This window comes from Sinocyclocheilus grahami, unplaced genomic scaffold, assembly GCF_001515645.1.
Source record: "Sinocyclocheilus grahami isolate Dianchi unplaced genomic scaffold, SAMN03320097.WGS_v1.1 scaffold311.1, whole genome shotgun sequence".
Classification (NCBI taxonomy): Eukaryota; Metazoa; Chordata; class Actinopteri; order Cypriniformes; family Cyprinidae; genus Sinocyclocheilus; species Sinocyclocheilus grahami.
This window is the reverse complement of record NW_015505490.1, coordinates 1,605,395-1,628,428: the sequence shown is the minus strand read 5'-3', so window position 1 is coordinate 1,628,428 and position 23,034 is coordinate 1,605,395. Positions and strand designations below refer to the sequence as shown.

Sequence of the window (23,034 nt, the reverse complement as noted above, 5' to 3'; positions counted from 1 at the left end):
AAATAACGGTTCACCTCATTCAAACCAGACCAGTAAGTTGTTTTTGTTTTTTTCCGATGGCTACTATATTATATATATATATATATGTGTGTGTGTGTGTGTGTGTGTGTGTAAGTATACAATTTTAAAAAGCATGTGATGCTTTTGATGTTATGGCAAATAACGGTTCACCTCATTCAAACCAGACCAGTAAGTTGTTTTTGTTTTTTTCCGATGGCTACTATATTATATATATATATATATATATGTGTGTGTGTGTGTGTGTGTGTGTGTAAGTATACAATTTTCTGCTTTTATCGAATGAGGTGACAAATATACAGGCTTTTAAGTTTTTTTATTTTAAATTAAACTTCATAAATTATACAAAATTACAGTATTGGGTGTATATTGCATGTGCCTATATGAAAACAGACTGTAGTTTATTTTACTTTGATGGCCATCACATAAAACTTATTTTTCTCCTTTTACAGAACTTGATTTCGGACACACAATTCTAATCTGCATCTATGCTGTTACCATTTTCTTCATGATTGTACTTGGATGCCTTTGCCTAAACAAGTATATAACAGCTTATTATTATTATTATAAAACAAACCTTTTAGTTTAACGTTTTTATCTAATAATAGTTTTTAATATTAATTTAAATATTAAAGTTTATATATATATATATATATATATATATGTGTGTGTGTGTATAATAGCACACTACTATAAAGTTACCATTCAAAGTTTTTAAATAAGTATTGCAGTCATATTTATTAAAATAAAATACAGTATCAGTACCAGATTTCAAAATACTCTGTTTGTGTTTCACTCCTCAGGTATCGGTCAATGAAGAAGATCATCCGGGAGCTGAGGCAAAGGAGGCCGGCTGTGATCCCCCAGGTTCCTTCCCAAGATTCTCCCCCTCCATCTCCTGGTGTCCTGAAAATTCCTGAACTGCCGGACCGTACTACAGAGAAACCATTACAGAGACAACAAACTAAATCGAGCTGCAGATTTCCCTGGAAGCCTCCACTACAGGTTTACTACATCTTTATTTTTTATTTTAAACATTTTACTCAATAACTCAAACATTTGTTGATGAGTTTTATAAATGTATATAAAATGCATCACAAGTATGAAATGTGAGTGACTAACTTGTATAGTGCTCCAACAATGTAACATGAAGAAATTATCTTTAGATTCCTCGGTTCACAAAAGCAGACCTGAGCCTTATTCAGCTCATAAAGGCGGGTAGAGAAGGAGTCTTCTACAAAGCAAGGATAATAAGGGGCACATGTAGAGGCCATTCACTGGTCACTTGCAAAATTGGAAAAGAAGGTAGAAAATTACATGCAAAAATATTTCTGTTACTTAAATGCATTTTGAAAACAAGCTCGTTTGTACCAAAATGCATGAATATCTCCATAATGATCCAGCAGTTGTTTAGATCTGCTGTTGTTTGCAGGTATCACCTCAAAGCAGATGGAAAATGAGGTGTCTATTATGAGAAAGCTGGCGTATCATAAAAATGTGATGCAGCTGCTGGACTGGAATACAGCGGAAGGTAAGACATGCTGCTGCACTTCAGTATTGTATGACTCTAATAAACCTTAAATGGATCCTTGCAGCTAGACAGTAAAATATAGACTAGATCTTGCCTGTGCAAAACTCACTGACATAGTCTTAGAGTGTTGTGATGGATGTCAGGGCGTTACTGAGATCTTCTGAATGGTTTAACTAAAACAAGGGAACGAATTCTAAATTTGTGGTCACGATTTACTAAAACGAGGGAACGAATTCTTCATTTGTGGTCACGGTTTACTAAAACGAGGGAACGAATTCTTCATTTTTGGTCACGGTTTACTAAAACGAGGGAATGAATTCTTAATTTGTGGTCACGGTTTACTAAAACGAGGGAATGAATTCTTAATTTGTGGCCACGGTTTACTAAAACGAGGGAACGAACAAATTCTTAATACATGGTCACAATTTACTAAAACAAGGGAACGAATTCTAAATTTGTGGTCACAATTTACTAAAACAAGGGAACGAATTCTTAATTTGTGGTCACGGTTTACTAAAACGAGGGAACGAATTCTTAATTTGTGGTCACGATTTACTAAAACGAGGGAACGAATTCTTAATTTGTGGTCACGATTTACTAAAACGAGGGAACGAATTCTTAATTTGTGGTCACGATATACTAAAACGAAGGAACGAATTCTTTATTTGTGGTCACGGTTTACTAAAACGTGGCAACGAATTCTTAATTTGTGGTCACGATATACTAAAACGAAGGAACGAATTCTTTATTTGTGGTCACGGTTTACTAAAACGAGGGTACGAATTCTTCATTTGTGGTCACGGTTTACTAAAACGAGGGAACGAATTCTTAATTTGTGGTCACGATTTACTAAAACAAGGGAACGAATTCTTAATTTGTGGTCACGGTTTACTAAAACGAGGGAACGAATTCTTAATTTGTGGTCACGATTTACTAAAACGAGGGAACGAATTCTTAATTTGTGGTCACGATTTACTAAAACAAGGGAACGAATGCTTAATTTGTGGTCACGATTTACTAAAACGAGGGAACGAACAAATTCTTAATTCATGGTTACGATTTACTAAAACGAGGGAACAATATACATTAATGAATCCATTTGTACTTGAAAGTTGCAATGTAACAAGCATTCCCTCTCCACTTCTACTATTATTATTTATTTATCATTCATCCAAGAAAACTTGTCAAACTTGTACTGAAATAATGTAGTTGTTTCCATCATGTGACCAAAACAGTGTCTTGTTTCCTCAGAGCCGTATATGCTGATCATGGAGTTCATGAGCTATGGAACCCTGCGCAGTTTTATTCAGAAACACAAAGATGAACTGATTGCTGACCCTGAACTGCAGAGCCAGTTCACCATCGCGTCCTACCACATCGCCCTGGCCATGGAGCACTTACGTTCCAAAATGGTATCACCATCTGCCACAAACATAAAACAGCTGTTCTGTTAAACAGAGAGTCATATATTTACACTATAAACATAAATGCGAAGAATGATTTCGGATGCTTTCTTATTATTCAGGTGGTGCACAGTGACCTTGCCTTAAGGAACATTCTGGTGAGTCAATTCCCATGGGAGGTGAAGGTAGCAGAGTTTGGCCTGGCCAGAGACTTTACCCATATGAGGAGCAGACGCAGCAGCAGAAAAAAACAACACAAGGTGAACTAAGCGAACCCGTCTATCCCCACATCCTCATTGCTCATTGCTCAATGATATGAATGTGATCTCATAGGAGCGTGTGCCGCTGCGCTGGTATCCTCCAGAATACTTCAGGAACAACTACTACAGCTTTAAGGGAGATGTCTGGGCGTTTGGTATTGTGCTGTGGGAAATGCAGACATTCGGTGAGAAATGTCTGAGATATTTGATTAATTTTGTTAAATGTTTTTGAAGAATAGCAAATACTGAATTTTATATTTCACAGGCACCTTGCCGTATCCAAATCTGAACACATCTGAGGAAGTGGTGTATAGTGTCTGTGCTGGTTATAAGAACACTGTCCCCAATACCTGCCGTCCAGAAATGTGAGTGGCAGAAGTTTTTTTTCTTTTCTTTTTTTGGAGAGAGCATTTTATTTGTATTTTTTTCAATTTTTGTTTTTTGTAGATTTCTTTTTTCTGATGTCTACTGTTGTTTTATATATACACTACAGGTCAAAGGTCAGTAAGACTTGTAATGTTTTTTAAAGAAGTCTCTTATGCTCATCAAGGCTGCATTTATTTGATCAAAAATACAGAAAAAAAACTGTAATCTTGCAAAATGTTGTTACAATATAAAATAATGGTTTCTATTTTAATATCCTTTAAAATATCATTTATTTCTGTGACGCAAAGCTGAATTTCCATCAGCCATTACTCCAGTATAAAGTGTCACATGATCCTTAAGAAATCATTCTAATATGCTGATTTATTATTAGAATTATCAATGTTGGCAACAGTTGTGCTGCCAAATATTTTTTGTGAAACTGTGATAATTTTTCAGGATTCTTTAATGAATAAAAAGTTAAAAAAGAACAGCATTTATTCAAAATATAAATCTTTTCTAACAATATAAATCTTTGCTATCACTTCTTATCAATTTAACGCATCCTTGCTGAATAAAAATACTATCACAGGTTCCGGGTCATATTGATGCGATTTCAAATTTTCCTTTCTCTTTGGAGTGCTACAAGCTCTTGGTGCATAAGGCAGATCTGTAAAGTCGCAAAGACTAAAGTCTCAAATCCAAAGAGATATTCTTTATAAAAGTTAAGCACTCTAGCACGCCCCCACATGTCTACGTCACTTTGCTATCACTTCTTATCAATTTAACGCATCCTTGCTGAATAAAAATTGTATTTTCTTTCAAAAAAATAAAGAATAAAAATGTACTGACCCCAAACTTTTGAACGGTAGAATATATTGTTAGAAAAGTTTGAAGTATTAAATAAATGCTCTTCTTTTTAACTTTTTATTCATCAAAGAATCCTGAAAAAACTATCACAGGTTCCAAAAAAATATTAAGCAGCACAACAGTTTCCAGCTCTGATAATAAATCAGCATATCAGAGTGATTTCTGAAGCATTGTGTGACACTGAAGACTGGAGTAATGCTGCTGAAAATTCAGCTTTGCATCACAGGAATAAATTAGATTTGAATGTATATTAAAATAGAAAAACATTATTTTACATCGTAATAATATTTCACAATATTACATTTTTTTCCTGTATTTTTGATCAAATAAATGCAACCTTGATGAGCATAAGAAATTCCTTTAAAAAAACATTAAAAATTGTTCTGAACACAAACTTTTGAACGGTAGTGTATATATATTTTTTTTTTTTTTTTTGGCATTGCAATAACCTGCTGACTTATAATGTCCTAAACACTGCCAATATTTTGAATATGGTGCTTTTGTATTTCTTTTTTAAAATGTAGAGAACAGGTCATGCAAGACTGCTGGTTGGTTCCCTACACATCTAGACCTACATTTACAGACATTGTCAAGATCCTGGAGAGTATGGTGGAGAGTGATGGGGTGAGTCATTCATCCTTGATCTACTTTTTAAGCATTACCTTTGTCCTATAGATAAGTGATCAAATATTCATATGTTGCAGGATTATGTGGACATTGACAACCAAAGGATCATGAATGCAGAAAAAAAGTGAATTAAAAAATATAACTAGTTGTTCTATGCATCAAATCACTTTTTTTTTTATTCTATGAGAATTTTGTAGCAATTATTTTATCATTGTGTGATTTGTGTGCAGGCTTTCTTTCTTTTATTTCTATGTATATATGTATTTATTTACTTTATTTTAATGACAGTGGTGGCTAGTGTCTAGTTGTGCAAAGATGAAAGTGGCCGCTATAGGTACCTACAGCATTTTTGGGCATCAAACTTCAGCATCTATTTAAAAAACTTTAGTTGCTATGGTAATTTTAGTAAGGCTTGTGGTTCCGCTCCATGAGCCAATGTGCAATCAGGATCCCGCCCACTTCAGGAATCAACCAATGGAATGACAAAGATTAGAAACGACTGAATTGAAGGACCAATCAGAAACAGAGGAGTAACGGGCTACTCCACACTGACGCCGTCTACTACTACTGCTGAAATACTGACGGAGGAACGCTAACCTAAATGTTTCTTCGCGCCTTCTTTTTGTCCCACATTCCAGTCACTCTCATGGTTGATCTTCAACCTTTAATTCCTGAACATCTGTATCCATCCGAGGTAAGTTTGCACTTTGTGCTGCACACTCAATTGTGTTTGTCACTAATGGAGCCATATAATATCTAGGTTACATGTAACTCTTTCTCAGTAAATAAATATGAGTGCTTGCTTTACAGCTGAAAAACCTATTGCAGTGGTGGTATGCTGCTGAATTCAAGGATCCGATGATGCTGGACCGCCTGTGTGGTTCAGATCTTTTGTATTCTGTGAGGCTCTCGTGCAGCTGCCCTTTTTCCCAATTGCTGCATACGCCTTCACAAGGGTCAGTTGTGTTCACTAAAACGGGATAATGGGTGTTAATGATTTGTTGAATCCGTTTTAGATGGCACAACAGTGACATCTAGTGGTGAATCACTTGTGTCAGTGGAGACCGGCTACTATTGTCACATTAGTCCTGCTAATTGATATATTTGTCTATTTAATAGGTGGCTGCAAATGGATCAGGACTCCAGCAATCATTTATTCTGTTCATGTGGCCACCACTCTAATCCCCATTTTAAGTCCTTTTTTATAACTTTCCACTGGCGCCACATCCGGGACCCCAAACTCTGAAAGAACGTCTGACCCTGGTGTCCATTCATGCTCCGTACCTCATCATCCCTGTCATGATACTGATACTGTTTACCATGCTCTTCAGCTCAACATACAACTCAACCTCTCTGAAACGAAACGCTTCCTCAAAGTCCAAGAAACAAAGATAGATGCAGTTCATCCCTTCCACACATTCCTCTTATGATGAGCATATGTATTCATTAGTTGTTGCTAGTAATTAAATGTGATTAAATATTTGAATATGTGCCAAGATATTTGAATGTAGCTTTTGCTCTTTCAAGTTTAAGCAATTTTTTGACAATTGTTTACTGATGACAACACATGTAAATGCAAAATATATTTTAATTCAAATGTTCTTCAAATCTGTATGAAGTTTGTCGCATATTGAGGTTACACACTTGATCTAAACAGTAAATGTAAACAAACAATAAAATGAATTTTGTTTTAAATAGTTTTCCCTAAATTCTACAGAAAATATTTTGGTTGTGGGCCCATGAGCAGACGAGAAAATAAAACCGGATGAGTTCCAGTCACAAACAGCAGTTAAAATACAAATCATACAGAAAAGAAACAATTTACCCGATGATGTCTCATGATGGAATTATTTACAGTAACATGCAAATACTGTATTTTCCTGCTGTAAAAAAAAAATCAGTTTTACAAACTAATTTCCATATAAATAGTATAAATAACTTATTTTGTATATAAATAGTTTTCATCTGAGATTATGATCTATGGTTGGATTGGTTATGGTTAGCTTCCTTGACCTGGCCATGCAAATGCACTGTTAACACAACAGAGTCAGAAGCTGAAACAGATGTCTGTTGTCACCTATTAACTGGTCGATTCAGTTAACCTAGTTAGGGACCCTGCACTTATTAGAAAGTCATGGTAAATCAAGATGCATAGCATCACTTTTTTTGTCCAACAGAAAGAGGAAATAAAGCACTCTTATTTCTGCAGTATAAACTGATCAATGAATTCACTCTGCTCTGCTTCGACTTTTTGAAGAGCTTCATATTCTATTCGATACCTGCAAAACAAACAGTCAAGAATTAAAGGAATGCTTCACCAAAAAAAAAAAACAATTTGCTGAAAATTTACTCACACTCAGGCCATCCGAAATGTAGAGGAGTTTATCAAAACAGATTTGGAAACATTTTGCACTTCACTTGCGCACCAGTGGATCCTCTGCAGTGAATGGGTGCCGTCAGAAACTGAGTACAAACAGCTGATAAAAACATTACAATAATCCACACAACTCCAGTCTATCAATTTGCTATTTACAAACATTACAGCTGTTAACAACTCCAAGATATTTTTATATTCAAATCATTGCTTCCAGCTAAAATACGAGTCCTCTATCCATAATATTTCTTGTTTAGAAATGTACACATATCAAGCAACGTTTACAAGGCAGGGCTCGACAGTGCGACCATTTCAGTCGCATTTGCGACTGAAAACTACTGCGTGCGACTATGAAATGTATTTTAGGAGCACCAGTGCGACTGACCCGATCATCATCATACGCTGTGTCTCATTTAGAAGGCTGCACCCTCCGGGGGTCGAATCCTAAGGGGAAACCGCCCAAAACACATAAACAAATATGTTGAAGGATTCCTGTGATGTTTTTATCAACTGTTTGAACTCTCATTCTGACGGCACCCATTCACTGCAGAGGAGCCACTGGTGAGCAAGTGATGTAATTCAATTTCTCCAAAATCTGTTCTGATAAACAGGATGGGCTGTGGGGGAGTACATTTTCAGCAAAATATTAATTTTTTGGGTGCACTTTTCCTTTAAGAACACAATATATGCAGTCTGACTCTGATTACAGGCCTAATACGATTGAATACCTTTCCAACTGCATTTTCTTTTCTACAATCAGAGCCTGAAGCTGTTGCTGCTGAGCCTCCCGTTGCTTTTCAACCGATTTCAGTAAATTTCTTGCACCTATGGCCTGTATAATAATAATATGTCAAAATAAGTCATATTAATGTACATTACACAGATATGCACTGCTATTCATTTAAAAATGCAAGAACATACCTTCATTTTTTCAGTTTCGGCTTCCTTTGCTAGCTCATCCACAAGTTCAATAAGTCCACCTACAATTTTCTGAAACTGACCTATCTCTGTTTTAAAATAAAATCCAATGAATTATTGATCTGTACTGTGAAAAGAAGCAAAGAAATGCTGTTCAGTCTGCACGAGAGATAAACTTCACAATAAGACAAAGAACCAAATGAAAAACTCACTGTCAACGAAGTCCTCGCATTCCTCTTTGAGCTCAACGGTTTTCTGGCTCACATCAGGCTCGAGTACTCGCAGTTTGTTGAGTTCATCAAAATGAAGACCAGCTTCGGCCAACGGGTCTTTAGCCATGACCAGAGGACCTAAAACTGCGTTTGGAACTCGATAATAGCTAAAAAATCACAAAAATACACAGACGAGCATCATTTCATGTCGTTAAAAGTGACGAAAAACATAAGTAACAGTGCCCATATGTCACCAGATCACAACAAGCTAGCTTACCGATTAGCTAGTTAGCTGGTTAATTGGAACTACCACTCTCGTTACATTACATAAACCACGCAAACTTTGGTTAAACACACCGATGGAAGAAAAAAAATAGTACACTTCACAAATGTCGCTTTGTTGCTGGCAAGGTCTGGTTGCTATTGAGATAGATAAACGAAAACAGACCAGCTGGGAACTTTAGTATCTTGATAAACATTGTTGAAAAGAAAAATACATTCCACATAATTATCCCCTGAAATTATTAGACCGAATGAGACGTTTAAATAAAGTAAAACATCCAACGACTGATTTAAACCTGCCTGGCTTTGACTTGATTATGTGGCACTCCTGCTGGACTGACTCTGACTGACTGACCGCCTCCTCGCATCTGTCTGACGGCGAGCCACCTCATGATGAGACAGAGGGGTGTACAATAGCATTTTGATTATTTATTTGTGACATCTTACATTTTTGAAAATGAAAGAAAGCGTGATTATATATATTACAGCTAGAAATAATTATGTATAATTGTAATGATGAGAGATCGCGGTAAAAAGTGTATTTACGCCAAATATTTCACACCATACTCCCCTCCTGATATTGTAAACGCCCGTATATGAACTCTTCCTGCAGTTCCACATCTGACCAGTGCGGTGTGTGCGAGGGTTCGGATGAAATGCTAAACTCTTGTCAAAAACACCAGAAGAAGAGGAAGCTGGACCACTTAAGGGCGCCAAACTATAAAAATATGTAAATCTTTATATTTCATATCTATACTCGTTAGGTTTAACATACAAAACATATGCTGTTTATGTTTAATGTTCGCTTTTTACCTCCTGATTGAGAGCTTGACCATCTCTGTGGGTAAGTTAACCGGTAAAACGTACAGTCATAATAATGTCACCATCATTTGTAAACAGCTAACGTTAGTTGCAGCTGGTTAGCAACCCAGTAGTTGCCTGTTTAGCCTGGCTGACATGAAATAATAACCAGAAAATATATATTTTTAAATGGAACAGTTGCTTTATATGGCCAAGATGAAATTCTGATGTACTGTAATGTAAATCAATTACATTTTAATAATAAACATAAAATGCATCTAAATTTCAGCTGTCAATTTAACTTATATCTCCCAATAATTTGTCTTAGTAAGATAATATTTAGATGTTTAGTGTTATTATCAAAGCTCTGTTTTTATAGTGGGGATGCAAAACATAATGCAATGCAATATAATTGTTTTGCTATTATACTAAGGCCTCTTACATACTAAAATGTATGAACCATCAATCAGACAACAGAAGGCACCTGTACAGCAAGTTTTTTTTCTTCTTCAAAGTTTTGATCATGTTGATCATTTAGAGCAGTGGTCTCAAACTCAATTCCTGGAGGGCCACAGCTTTGCAGAGTTTAGCTCCAAACCACCACTGCTTGGAGGTTTCTAGTAATACTGGAGATCTTGATTAGCTGGATCAGGTGTGTTTGATTAGAGTTGGAGCTAAACTCTGCAGAGCTGTGGCCCTCCAGGAATTGAGTTTGAGAATTGATTTAGAGGCTATTGAAATTCATGTATCAAATATGAGACTGTTGGCTTTATAAGTGTAAATGTCATTTCAGATGCTGACAACTCAGAACCATGCCTCTGTCAACTCAGTCCCAAGCAGACATTGACCAGTACATTCTGATAGCCAGTTTGGATAACGCAAGGAATCTGTCCAACATCCTGAAAGCCATCTCTTTCAGGGACCATGCTATCTTCAATGCTACACAGAATGGGTTAAAAGTCACTGTTGAGGACTCCAAATGCCTTCAAGCCAATGCATTCATTCAGGTTGGCGTTGGAGGACAGTGTCTTACGAGTTCGGTTGGTTGACAGCAGTTGGGTTAATCCGTGTATTTGTGTGTCTGATTCCTCAGGCTGACATCTTTCAAGAGTACATAATCAAAGAGGATGCAGTTGGCTTTCAGGTTAATTTAACTGTTCTCCTGGACTGCCTCACCATCTTTGGGGGAAGCACAGTCCCAGGTGTGTATCATAATGATAATCCAGTCCTTCTTTTGGAAAATTAATAAAAAAAACGAATTCCTGTCTTTTATTTTACCCTTAAGGTGTGTGCACCGCCTTGAGAATGTGCTACAATGGCTACGGATATCCGCTGACTTTGTTCCTGGAGGAAGGTGGTGTGGTCACCGTATGCAAGATTAATACACAGGAGCCGGAGGAGCCCATAGACTTTGACTTTTGCAGCACAAATGTAACCAACAAGGTGATTCTGCAGTCAGACAGTCTTAAAGAGGCTTTCTCCGAGCTTGACATGACCAGTGAGGTTCTGCAGATTACTATGTCACCAAGCCATCCTTACTTCAGGTGCAGTAACAGTGCACACAACAGATCATCATGTATTGTCAAGTCAAATTTAATGTCAATAGATATTCATTATTTTCCTTTTCATTTTAGATTATCCACATTTGGGAATTCTGGAAACGCTCATTATGATTATCCCAAAGACTCAGACATGATGGAGCTGTTCCAGTGTACTAAAATACAGACCAACAGGTAGGAGGAGCTTCTGTTTTTGACTGCATTTCCCATCAATCGGAGCTCTGTATGACTTCACAAAACAACAGCCTTATGCTTATAGATGTACCTCTGAGGCATTCACATGTGGTAAAAGAACAATAAAGAGTCGCTGAGATTCTCTTGTTTATTCTCAAAGGTATAAGATGTCCCTGTTGAAACCCTCTACAAAGGCCTTGGCTCTGTCCTGTAAAGTCTCGGTGAGAACTGACAGTCGAGGCTTCCTCTCTCTACAGTACCTTGTGAGGAATGATGACGGTCAGATTTGTTTTGTGGAATACTATTGCTGTCCGGATGAAGAAGTGGAAGAAGAATAGATTGGAAAAAGCCATTGTTTTTGTTTTGTTTGACATTTAGTGTGCACTGACCTGCTGGTTCCTTTATCTGATTCTTTATCTGATTAATTTATATATGAATATTTCATGAACCACAAATATTTGAAGAGTTCAGATGCAAAAGCCTCTAAGTGCCATCTGAAATGTTCTTCTAAAATTACCATTTTTATCAGGCTCCTATGTTTAGGTTCAGTCATTTTACTTTAATGGCAATGTATAGGTCCTTTGCTATTCCATTAAAGTGAAATAACTGAACATAAATATAGGAGCCTGATAAAAATGCTCGTTTTAGATAAACCTTTCAGAGGGCACGTAGAGGCTTTTTCATCTGAAGTCTTCGTAGAGCTTATTAGAAGTTTATAATAGTTAAAAAAAAATTTTTATTGAATTTGAGACAATACTCTGTGTGATCGGCAGGGGGCGGCAGAGAAATGCTAATTAGGCGACTTCATATAATATTATTAAGAGCCCGATATTGGTTTAATATGTTAAAGATACACAGGTTAGTTTAAGCCTTTATGCTGTTTTATTTAATATACGACTAAAAGACAAATATTTATATATATATATATATATATATATATATATAGACAAATGTCCCCAAACAAATTTAACGACGTAGGTCTGTAAAAACGTTACGTATGTCGTAAGTCGGTTTATAACAACACTCGTAATATTTACATTGTTCTACAGTTAAAGCTGTTTTCTGAAACATCTAAATGTTTAACGCGTGTTCCTTTTATTACACGAATGCGTTGCGAGGCAAACATGTAGTTGAGCAAAGCAGCTTGATGTTTATGCTGCTTGACGCACGCACTTCTAGAAGAAAGTCCCAGAACAGCGCGCGATGCTTGAACTGCCGCCTCGCGACCAATCGCTTCTCCACTCGCGGCTGTCGAGGCAACACTGTTTCCGGGCAGAGGAACATTACAGGAGCAAAACAAGCGCACTTCTGTCACTCTCTCATCTCAGTTACCACTGCCACATGCAAGCTGCTTATAGAGGCTGCAGCAAAGCCCGCTGAAAACAACCAAAGTTCTCATTAAATGGCATTAAACATATTTTGGACAAATTGTAGAAAGCTTTGGTCTAATTTGAATAGTATTTACTTATAACTGAGAATGAAGATTGTTTGAATCCTTAGTTAGTACCTAGTTTGTTCTGAACAAGGGGGCTAAAAGAGTATTTTGAAAAAAATACTTTTATTCAATTCATGCAGCAACTTAATTTGAGTGAAAATAGTTAAAAATAAAATATAAAGGCATCAGGTCTCTGCAGTCTCTGAGTGTGTGTATTATTCTGCATGTAGTCAATGAACAGTACATATTTGGAGCTAAATTATCACTGAAAAGGTCAGTAAGATTTAAAAAAAAAAGTAATTAATACTTTTATTCAGCAAGGATGCATTAAATTGATCAAAAGTGACAGTAAAGACATTTATACTGTAACTTCTATTCCAAATAAATGTTAACAATTCTGCTTTGCTTTAAATGTTTTACAATATATTAAAATAGAGAACTGAACATTTATAAACAGAAAAAAATTTCACTTTATCACAGTTTTTACTGAGGGGTTTCCTGACCTTGATGCGCATAAGAGACTTATTTTAAAAAACGACACTGTTAGTTGTTATTATATATTGGAGCAGCTAATATAGGTTAATTTTTTACATCCTATGCAACAAACCCATTCTTTCTTACTTACAGAAGACAATTTATTGCCGTTCAGGCATTCTGCAGTTCTCCGTCTGTCAACCTAACACTGTTGTGGTGACGTTTTTGCCCATAATAAGCATTTTCAAGGCTGTTATCTGCAACAACATGGTGGCAGTTAGTGAAAAGTCATGTACGTGTCTTGAACAAAGCTAAAAATCTTAGGTCTTTTAATTCTCAAATTATTTGATAGTTTCAGAGATTTCCATTCAGCAGATATAAACTATAAAGATCCCTCACAAAATCACTCAATTTATGCACACAAACTGACCGAACAGACAGCATCCAACAACATTCAGCGTAACCAAGTAAACACTGTCCACAGAACAAGACCAGTGGATCATTTGATAAGGGAGAGCAACTTGATCCAGCTGGACCTACATCGCTCACATCAGGTGATATCAGAGGGGTGGCATCACTTTTTGCACTTTAAACACAAGCTTGCTTGATGATGAAGTGGGTGATCCTCTGCCCGTTTCTCAGATAAACAAGCTAGCACTGACCCGCTGTCTGATGTCTTGACCTACCAGTGAATCAAGGGGTGTCAGGTTCTGGGTTTTGTAAACACAAACTTAGCAATGACCTAACTGTTGTGACACTCCAACAATTGGCAACAAGAGAGCCCATGGGAGATGAAGAGAAGGTGCGCAGCTTTCAGCACGGCCTCACAAGGGACAGTGAGTCATCATATCGTCTGTTACATTAAGTGACGGAGGTTATATAAATTACAAGAAGAAATGCGGGCAGCTGTGTGCACTATGTAACCTTTAATACTGTTAATGAAGCTTAATAGTTTTAAATACTTTTAATGGTAAAAAAGACTGGAGTAATTTCTCTTATGCTCACCAAGGCTGCATTTATTTAATGAAAAAAACAGTAACCTTGTGAAATATTATTCCAATTTTAAACAACAGTTTTCTTTCTGTATATATTTCAAAATGTATTTTATTCATTTGTCACATGATCCTTTAGAAAGCCTAATAATATGATTATTTGGTGCTGAAATATTATCAATTATTATTAATAATGATTCTTATTATCAATAGTGAAAACCCTTTTCTAGTCCTCCTTACCCCAAACCTTTGAATGGTAGTATATTTTGGTTTGAGCAGCAAAAGTCTTGAGCACCAAATCAGCAGATTTCTGAAGGATCATGTGACACTTAAGACTGGAGTAACGGCTGCTGAAAATTCAGCTTTGTCATCACAGGACTAAATGACATTTTTAATATATTAAAACAGTTGTTTTAAATTGTAATATTATTTCATAATATTACTGTTTTTACAGTAAATAAATGCAGCATTGGTGAGCATAAGAAGCTTGAAACTAATTATACTCTGTTAATGGATAAAAGCTTGATTTTATCAACATCTAATATGTGATGTCTGATTTTCCACAAAACAAATGACCGTGAAATTGATATGCCAACAAATGCGCCGTACCAACTCCTGCCTAGTCAGCTGAAAGGAACCCAGCAATGGGAAACTCCACAGTGTATAAACATGATTTGAGTATAACATTCCTTCACTTTGTGGTAAAAATATACCCTACGTCAACAAGCCATTGTTTGGGGACTGTGGGTGTCACATGGGGTCATGGTAGCAACAGCTGGCCTTAACAGCCCTCGACAATCCACCCCCAAACCCATCAATACTGCTTTCCCTCTGCCTCAGCTTGCAACCATGTGTGAAATGACCCTTGATGATGGAGATGAGGTAATGCCTTCAGCAGCTCTGACATCACTATAGCCTTTCCCATCCAGAGCAATTGACCATCTCTTCCACAATGAGCTTTTTGTCTTACACTACCTTTCTTTGAGGAAAAAGCAATGAATGTGACACCTGTGAATGTATGTTAGATGTTGAAATTGCCATTTTATCCACTAACGGATGATAATTAGTTATATTTACCCAAAAGAAGTCTAAAATCATTACGTTTCATTAACACACACACACACAGATAGACGGATAGATTTGTATATATGTGACCCTGGACCACAAAACCAGTCATAAGGGTCAATCTTTCAAAATTGAGATTTATACATCATTAATAATATGCAATATATTTTAAAGAATGTATTGAAAAGTATGTATTTTTTATATTTTAAACATTTTATAGAGCTCAATTAAATATGACCATCTAATGGGTGATATGAATAATAATAATACACAATTAATACACAATTCCTCTGGTTAATGTGAAATAGACACACTATAATCAGAGGCATCCTGAAGCACAAATAACAGCAGCTTAATGTGGTTACAAGTGAAACATTTTCACAGTGGTACACAAAACATGGTGTTCTCTGTTAGTTCCTTTCCTTTCTTACTCTCCTTTATGTGTAAACACTCATAACTGGGACTGAACTGGGTTTTAATTGAATGTTCTCTCACTTCAATTTCTTTATTGAGAATGTTTATGTAAAAACATAAACAATAAACTTACGTGAATGTTTTTGCTTGATTTGCAATCATTGTTGCTGTCAGAACAGGTGATTTGGATCCTTATGACTTTCATGTTATGTAATCAATCACAAACGAGTAATTTTCAATCATGACTAAAATAATAATCAGGAAGTATGCATGTTTCCCCTGCTCTTTCCTTGAAATGAAATGTGACATGAGAATGAACCGTTCTGCCACAATCATGAAACGTGATTCACAAAATAACACTACAATCGATGACCACATTTCAAATGGGAACTAAATGTAACCCCAGTCTTGTTGTTTGTCAGCCTTCTGGACTTGCAGATCACTTTCTGGGATCTGTCACTCACCACCTTTCCATTACCTTGAAGGGTGGCAGCTGCAGCCCTGCGCCACCAACAGGGACTGTTTATCAGGTGACAACAATGAAAACTAATATGTGAAAAATATGTGGACGAGCAGTGCCTGAGACAGGTTTATCAGATATCATGAATACAGCGGAGAATGAAGGAAGGAGGAGGATGATGTCACCGGGACACAGTATACTTGAGCCTCACTCTCGTGTCATCACACTCACACACACGTGGATGTTGTGTTGTGGTAACGAATGTAGCCGTTGCAGTCACACAGAAACATACGCATGGATCCCTTCGCTCACAATCTAGGCAATCTATATCTCTAGGTACTGAACTTTGGTAGATGGTATGTGGCCGCTGGAGCAAAGGGAAAAGTTAAGATACTGCCTTTTGTGTTATTGTGCTAAAATGTCACCACAGATGAGATGGGAACAAACATGTTACTTGTTTGACCATTGAGCTTTGCATCAGTTGTTCATTTTGATGTCAATGAGTACTGTACGTACTCAGTGGCCTGACCTCAGGCTAAAAAAAACATAAGTAAAAACGCTATACCATGCATATTCCACTATACTATTAATAATAATAATAATTTTAAATTTTATGTAACGCTCACACACCCATATATATATACATATATACTATTGCTAATAATAAAATATTATATAATAATAATAATAATAACGCTATTATAATATGAATAATTTTAATTATTATTAATTCTAATGTTAATAAAACATTATTTTTGCAGTACTGTTTTTATATAGAATAATATATAAAAAATAAAATAATATTTGTAATACTACTAAATTATTTTATATTTATTTATATACATTTTTTTCTAAATATTTTTATATTTATAAATATACATTTATCTTTATATTTATGTATATAGTATATCCCGTATAAATATATACTATTGCTAATACTATAATAATACTGTAATTTTAATATTAATGGAAAATATATATTCTATACATATATTAATATATTCTTTATTATTATATAATAATAAAGGTATTATAATATTAATATATTATTATCACAGTAGTCTGTTTTTATTTATAATATATAATTTATGTAATATATACACAATTAAAAATACATTTTTAACACTTGTACATTATATACAAATGTCATCTATTGTCTATTTGTTATATATTTGTATATTATTATTTCCTATTTACTTCTTCTATTTTTATTATCTGTATCTTGTCACTGTAATCTGATTGTGCTGTGGAAGCTTCTGTCACCAAAACAAATTATGTGTAAACACCTGACAATAAAACTCTTAATTCTTAATTAATGCAAAGAATGCTTTGCTAAATAAAATTATTAATAAAAGTAGTAACGTTTTAATTATATTTTATATTTATTTATATACATTTTGGAATGAATAAATAAATGAAGGAATTTCATGGCAACACCCCTATGTATGCATTTAACACTGAGACGAAACGACACGACATTTACCGTCCCAGAGCAGTCTGCGTGGGGCTGTATGCCCAGACATGTAGGCCTACCTGTGTGGGGATTCCCCTCCAAGCTGTGGCAGTGCCTCATCTGCTGTGGGGTAACAGGCCTCTGTATCTCTGCAGTTAAAGCCCTCCTCCATCATGTGCATGGCATCTGCATTTAAACAAAGGGTGCAGTCGGAAGCTGTTGGACAAAGGTCAAAGGGGATGAAATGGGAATTCCGTATTCAATTAACATAATGAAATCGACTATTAGCCTAGCTCAAGTTTGTTATGAGCGCTGCACATCAATGATCAGCGACTGTTTGACGTTAAAGAGCATTTAACATCTCTTTAACATCAAAGAGTGTTAGCTTTATTTCTCTTTAGTATTATAAGTCTTTATATTTATGATTTTTTTTTAACTTATTGCAAGCTTATGTTTGATTACAGTTTAGTGAATGTCAAACGATTTAACATGCTTTTTAAATGTGCATATTAACCCTCTAGTGCATGACTTAGGGGAAAGGGAAACAGTATGTCACAAAGGGGAAAAAGTATTTCTTGAAAAAATAAATTTTGATGGGGAGCATTTTATCTAGAAAATAAATGATATATGTTAAATAGCGCAGTACTGTTTATATATAATACATACTGTTAATTATATAATAAATAAATATGTAAACAAAAACAAGCACATTTTACTCTCTATTGCATATGAAATTTGTACAGGTTTAACCAGAAAAAAATTAATTAATAACAGATGTTTAATGCTCTGTTTGTTTGTTTTTTACATTATAGAGGTAAGTCAGTCATGTTGAATGTGTGCTGCTGTCATAAATAAAACACACAATGGCATAAGAAGACAATCACAGAATTACTAGTACGGGTCAAATGTAATAGCAGCTTTTAAAGTGTGCATCAAGCTTCAGAGGGCTATAAGTGCATATTAAATATCACACACACACACACACACACACACACACATATATATATATATATATATATATTATGGCACATTAGAGCTTTATATATATATTATTTATTTTGAGGCAGCAGGTGTGCTAATCTATAATTAATGCCAAGTCACGTTTTTTATTTATTTTTTACTATTTTTGTCATTTTCTTATATTAATGCAGTAAACAGTGCTGTATGCAAAAGAGCGATCCCAATAAAGTACTTTGTAAAGCGAGAAGCCTATAAGCATCGACAGGCTCTACACTGAAGCCACTCGGATTGCGAATCAACAAACTACAGTGGGCGTAAAGGGCTGTTGGTTCCTGTGCTGTCTGTCTTCTTGGCTGCTCTGTGTGTGTGTGTGTGTGTGTGTGTGTCTCACTTCGCCCCTCGATGACGAGCATGTCAGGACTTGTTGTGAGACAGAAGGGGTGTGGCTTATGCGAGCACTTCGCGGGAGTGAAAGCAACTTGCTGTCATCATAACCCAACAGCTTCATCTTCACAAGCACACAACTAACTGCTTATCTAAAACATTGACACCGCTGGTCTTTCCTCCAGTTGTGGAATAACATGAACGGATATCTAACGAAGTGTTTTTAAAGCACGACACATATCTGGTGTCAGAGCATTACAACCCTGGAATAACAACTTCTGCCTTACAACACATTTCGACGGTAAGCATAAATGTGTTTTTATTCTTGTTGAGCATGCATCTCTTTGTTGTTTGCAGGCATCGATGTAAGATTACTTATATTGAAGACAGTAGTTGTGGCACATTACTGCTTGTTTTTTTTAATCAAAAATATAATTAAAAATGACAGAATCAGCCAAGCTGCATTAGGTTGCACGAATAAAAGTCATTTTAAGGGTTAGATCAGGTAGAAATATGTCGTTTAGTTAACGACTTTTTACAGTCTGTGTAAAAAAAGGGGGCTTGACGTTTTCCTTCCCTGCTGAAAAAGCCCGTTTTAGATGGTAGCCGTGTTTTGGAATACAGTTGGTTTCTGGCTGGTCTGGGCTTCAGGTGCAAGCTGCTCGACCAGCTACCAGGTGCTCAGTCAAGCTGGTTCTTGGAAACTGGTAGCTGGTCAACCAACAAATAAACAGCATAGACCAACTAAAAACCTTCTACTGTGCTGCAAAACGCAACTACCAGCTTATGTTGGAAGAACTGCTTTTTGTACGACACCTAACGTTCAACACCTATCGTTTTAGTACTTCATATGATATGACAACCGACTATTTAAAGATAATAATAAAACAGACATGTAAACTATGCTGTATGTCAAAGAACTGTCAGTTTCCAAAATCTTTCACCTCTTCAAATCTTTAACCTTGCATCACTCAACAAGTCACCGGCTGTGCGTTTGTAGGTGCCACTTTTCCGACGCTTCAAAATTTCCACACCAGCCCTTGCTGCCAATTGAGAAAGATCGATAAAATCGTAGTCAGTGTCGTAATTAGGAAAATATAATATGCATTCCAGTGGAATTAAGCATTTTAAACGCATTGAGTGTTAGAGAGACTCACTGTAGCGCGTAAGATTGAGTTAAAGCGCGGGAGAATCGGTGTGTGACATCGCGTGCACGGATTTGTTTACAAACACATCCGTGAGCACGAGGCTGTAGTTTCTGCCATCTTGTGGACGCTCAAAATATAGGTTGCTGGGTCAGATAAGACCTTTCTTAAATGTACGTACATTATTATTATCATTATCATTATGTAATCCTAAATTAGTCTAAATAAGTGAAAATGTATTATAAAGAAAAATTTGGGGCCGAGGATATTTGATTTGTTTGTTTTTAATTTTATTATTATCATTATTATTGATGTATTATTAATTTATTAGTACTATTATTGTTATTACATTAAGTGTACGTAATTGCAGATTTATTTTCATAATTATTTGGAGCTGATGTTTTGTTTGAAATATTTTAAGAAATTGTATTTTTTTTATTATTATTATTATGTATTCCATTAAGACTAAATTATTCTAAATTTATTTTCATCATTACTTTGGGGCTGACATATATATTTTTTATATATAAATTTGTTACTATTATTATTATTAATTAATTAATTCGTTCTAATAATTGTAAATGAGTGCAAATTTATTTTCATCTTTATTTTGGGCTATAGAATGAAATCATTTTGAAAGCTCTCCACTTTAAATGTAATTTGCATGCAATAATATATGATGTAATTTGTGCCCAGCTGCATTTTTAAACCAAACAGATGGCATTCGAACACATCTGATGTTTTCTGTAACATTTTTCTGCTTTTCTCATTTCAAGGCTGTATCTGGTATGGCCCGACCAGAGATGGAAAGAAGGGCGGGTGATCGCAACCCCGGAGCACCAAATAGCTGCCGGATGGAGGTGCTGCGTCAGGACGCCTGGCCGAGCGGCAGCAACATCCAGCCCTGCCACCGGCACCGAACCATCGCTACACAAACCAGCACTGTCTTGCCACCACTAACCCACGTCCCCACACAAGATGCCTTCAGCTCGGACAGCGTCCAGCAGCAGGACAATCCACTCAGGGATAATACAGGTAAGGTGTTGCAACATAGTGATAGTGTTTCTGTGATGTGCATTGGTGGAAATCATTAGCATAATATATTTAAATGAAATTCAGTCCAAGGGTTAAAATGCACCAGGAAGTACCCTCCCCTCCCTAGTCAGAGAGCTCTTGCTGAGGCATGTTTAGACATGTTCTTTGCTGTTGGCTTCCTGTCAAGCCTGTCACAGAGAATCATGTATTGTCTCAATGTCGCGGCGTCTCTCACTCCTCACGCTCTCTTTTTCTCATGTTTTTAACCTCACTTTAGCTATCAGTTAACCTTATCTGACACACCTCCTTAAAGGCTTTCCTCACTAGCTGATAGTCTGGCTCTGGTCCCTCCCTGTCCTCCAACTGTCCATCCTATCCCAGCCCACCCCTCATTCCTGTCCACCAATGGCTGGATTTCAGCTCAGGCTGCACCGGCTTGCAGTTACCCTGGCAACAAGCCAGAACCCAGCACTCCCGCTATTTCAAGTCACCTGCGCAGAGGATCAGCAGATTCTTATGGCTGCGCCACTAATCCTCTACACGGAGGCATTTTCTCTGTGCACACTCGCGCAGAATGCAAGAAAATGATATTCTCCCTTATGGTTAATCTTTTAAAACACTTAAGAATTTAATAACACTGTTATCCATTTTTCACACTGTACATTATAATGATGCGATACCATTTAAAACAAATGATTTTTAGTCAACTTATCGGTCATTTAGCAGTTATTGGTCATAAAAGTAATTATCATCTTATTAGTATTAGCCAGAATTTTATATTCATGCATCCCTGCTGTGCAGATTAAGAAATGAATGCAAACTTGCTTCACTTTGAAGGGCAGAAAAGATGGCCACAACTGAGATGTGAGATGCCTTAGGCCGACAAATGTATGCCGTTGTGTATTGAATTGATGATTTGAAGTACACTTGTAGACTAATGTACTTCAAATCTTAAAAGTATATATATTTTTTAAAACTGTACTTGCAGGTAATATATAATAGTAATAAACTAAAGTCTACCTTTAGAGAGAGCACACTTGAAGTACACTTGTGTTTAAGTACACTTTTAACAAGTGCTCTTTGTAATAATGTCAAAAATATTAACATTATGTTTTACTATTTTGCTAAATATCTTGCTAAATTGCATCATCAATACAAATGTGTAATTACAAATAAATTCAAATACACAACACACAAGTTCTAATTGAAATGACAATAAAGTATATTTTAGTTCAACTTAAATGCTTGTCAATTGACAATTGTAATTGTGAAATTACATATAAAGATGTTCTTCAGTCAAAAAGCACTTAAATTCAACTAATTGCATTTAATATAATTTGAAACTATAATATAACATTTATATAACATTAACATTAAACTATAATATAACATTTTCTTTTTTAATAACACTCAATTTAGTGTCTGAAAACATTACATTCAGTTCGCACTTAACTATATTATTTAAAGTATATTATTTCCGTAATACTGTGTACTATAAATATGCTATAGTGTACTTCTTTTTCACAAGGGACTAACAATGAAGGTTTACTTTGAAGGCACAAGTATGCCAGGTGGGCACTGGGATTTGAAAGTGCTGTTCGTTGGTGTTGAATTAGGTCAGTTGGTTGCCAGGTGTCACTGAAGGTTAGGAAGTCCACACTTTATGTCTCAAGGAGCTACATGTGAAAAATGGCAGTGCATTATCCCATGTTATAATAGCAGTACTCATTCAGAGATGATATATATTATCGCTTTCCTGCTGTCACATAAACAATAAGGACTTGAAGTTTGCATTCAATCAATAAAAGTTAATGAGCGGTCATAT

General features: G+C 35.9%; 3 protein-coding genes and 1 pseudogene across 6 annotated transcripts; 3 read left to right on the top strand and 1 right to left on the bottom strand.

Moving 5' to 3' along the window:
* Window positions 1-128: 128 nt before the first annotated feature.
* On the top strand, window positions 129-5,232 carry LOC107601741 (fibroblast growth factor receptor homolog 1-like). Its single transcript, XM_016294026.1, has 11 exons — window positions 129-189; window positions 471-558; window positions 822-1,023; window positions 1,185-1,323; window positions 1,451-1,549; window positions 2,801-2,961; window positions 3,075-3,212; window positions 3,286-3,397; window positions 3,478-3,577; window positions 4,970-5,069; window positions 5,150-5,232. The coding sequence occupies exons 1-11, from the start codon at window positions 153-155 to the stop codon at window positions 5,198-5,200; spliced, it is 1,227 nt and encodes a 408-aa protein (XP_016149512.1). The 5' UTR covers window positions 129-152; the 3' UTR covers window positions 5,201-5,232.
* A 213-nt stretch (window positions 5,233-5,445) lies between these two features.
* On the top strand, window positions 5,446-6,490 carry LOC107601697 (transmembrane protein 97-like; annotated as a pseudogene).
* Window positions 6,491-7,265: 775 nt separating this feature from the next.
* LOC107601740 (intraflagellar transport protein 20 homolog) lies at window positions 7,266-9,213 on the bottom strand. Of its 2 annotated transcripts, none has more exons than XM_016294025.1 (5): window positions 9,159-9,213; window positions 8,577-8,743; window positions 8,368-8,453; window positions 8,175-8,278; window positions 7,266-7,351 (listed from the first exon to the last, which is right to left on the bottom strand). In XM_016294025.1, the coding sequence occupies exons 2-5, from the start codon at window positions 8,701-8,703 to the stop codon at window positions 7,270-7,272; spliced, it is 399 nt and encodes a 132-aa protein (XP_016149511.1). In that variant the 5' UTR covers window positions 8,704-8,743; window positions 9,159-9,213; the 3' UTR covers window positions 7,266-7,269. The 2 variants fall into 2 exon arrangements, with proteins under 2 accessions (XP_016149511.1, XP_016149510.1); XM_016294024.1 differs by having other exon boundaries at window positions 8,854-9,203.
* A 301-nt stretch (window positions 9,214-9,514) lies between these two features.
* Window positions 9,515-14,161, top strand: LOC107601739 (cell cycle checkpoint protein RAD1-like). 3 transcript variants are annotated; one of them, XM_016294021.1, is made up of 8 exons: window positions 9,515-9,702; window positions 10,453-10,666; window positions 10,753-10,861; window positions 10,945-11,203; window positions 11,294-11,392; window positions 11,553-11,613; window positions 13,786-13,855; window positions 13,944-14,161. In XM_016294021.1, the coding sequence occupies exons 2-8, from the start codon at window positions 10,472-10,474 to the stop codon at window positions 13,991-13,993; spliced, it is 843 nt and encodes a 280-aa protein (XP_016149507.1). In that variant the 5' UTR covers window positions 9,515-9,702; window positions 10,453-10,471; the 3' UTR covers window positions 13,994-14,161. The 3 variants fall into 3 exon arrangements, with proteins under 3 accessions (XP_016149507.1, XP_016149506.1, XP_016149508.1); XM_016294020.1 differs by lacking the exon at window positions 9,515-9,702 and having other exon boundaries at window positions 10,335-10,666; XM_016294022.1 differs by lacking the exons at window positions 9,515-9,702; window positions 13,786-13,855; window positions 13,944-14,161 and having other exon boundaries at window positions 10,335-10,666; window positions 11,553-11,849.
* The last annotated feature ends 8,873 nt before the right edge of the window (window positions 14,162-23,034 follow it).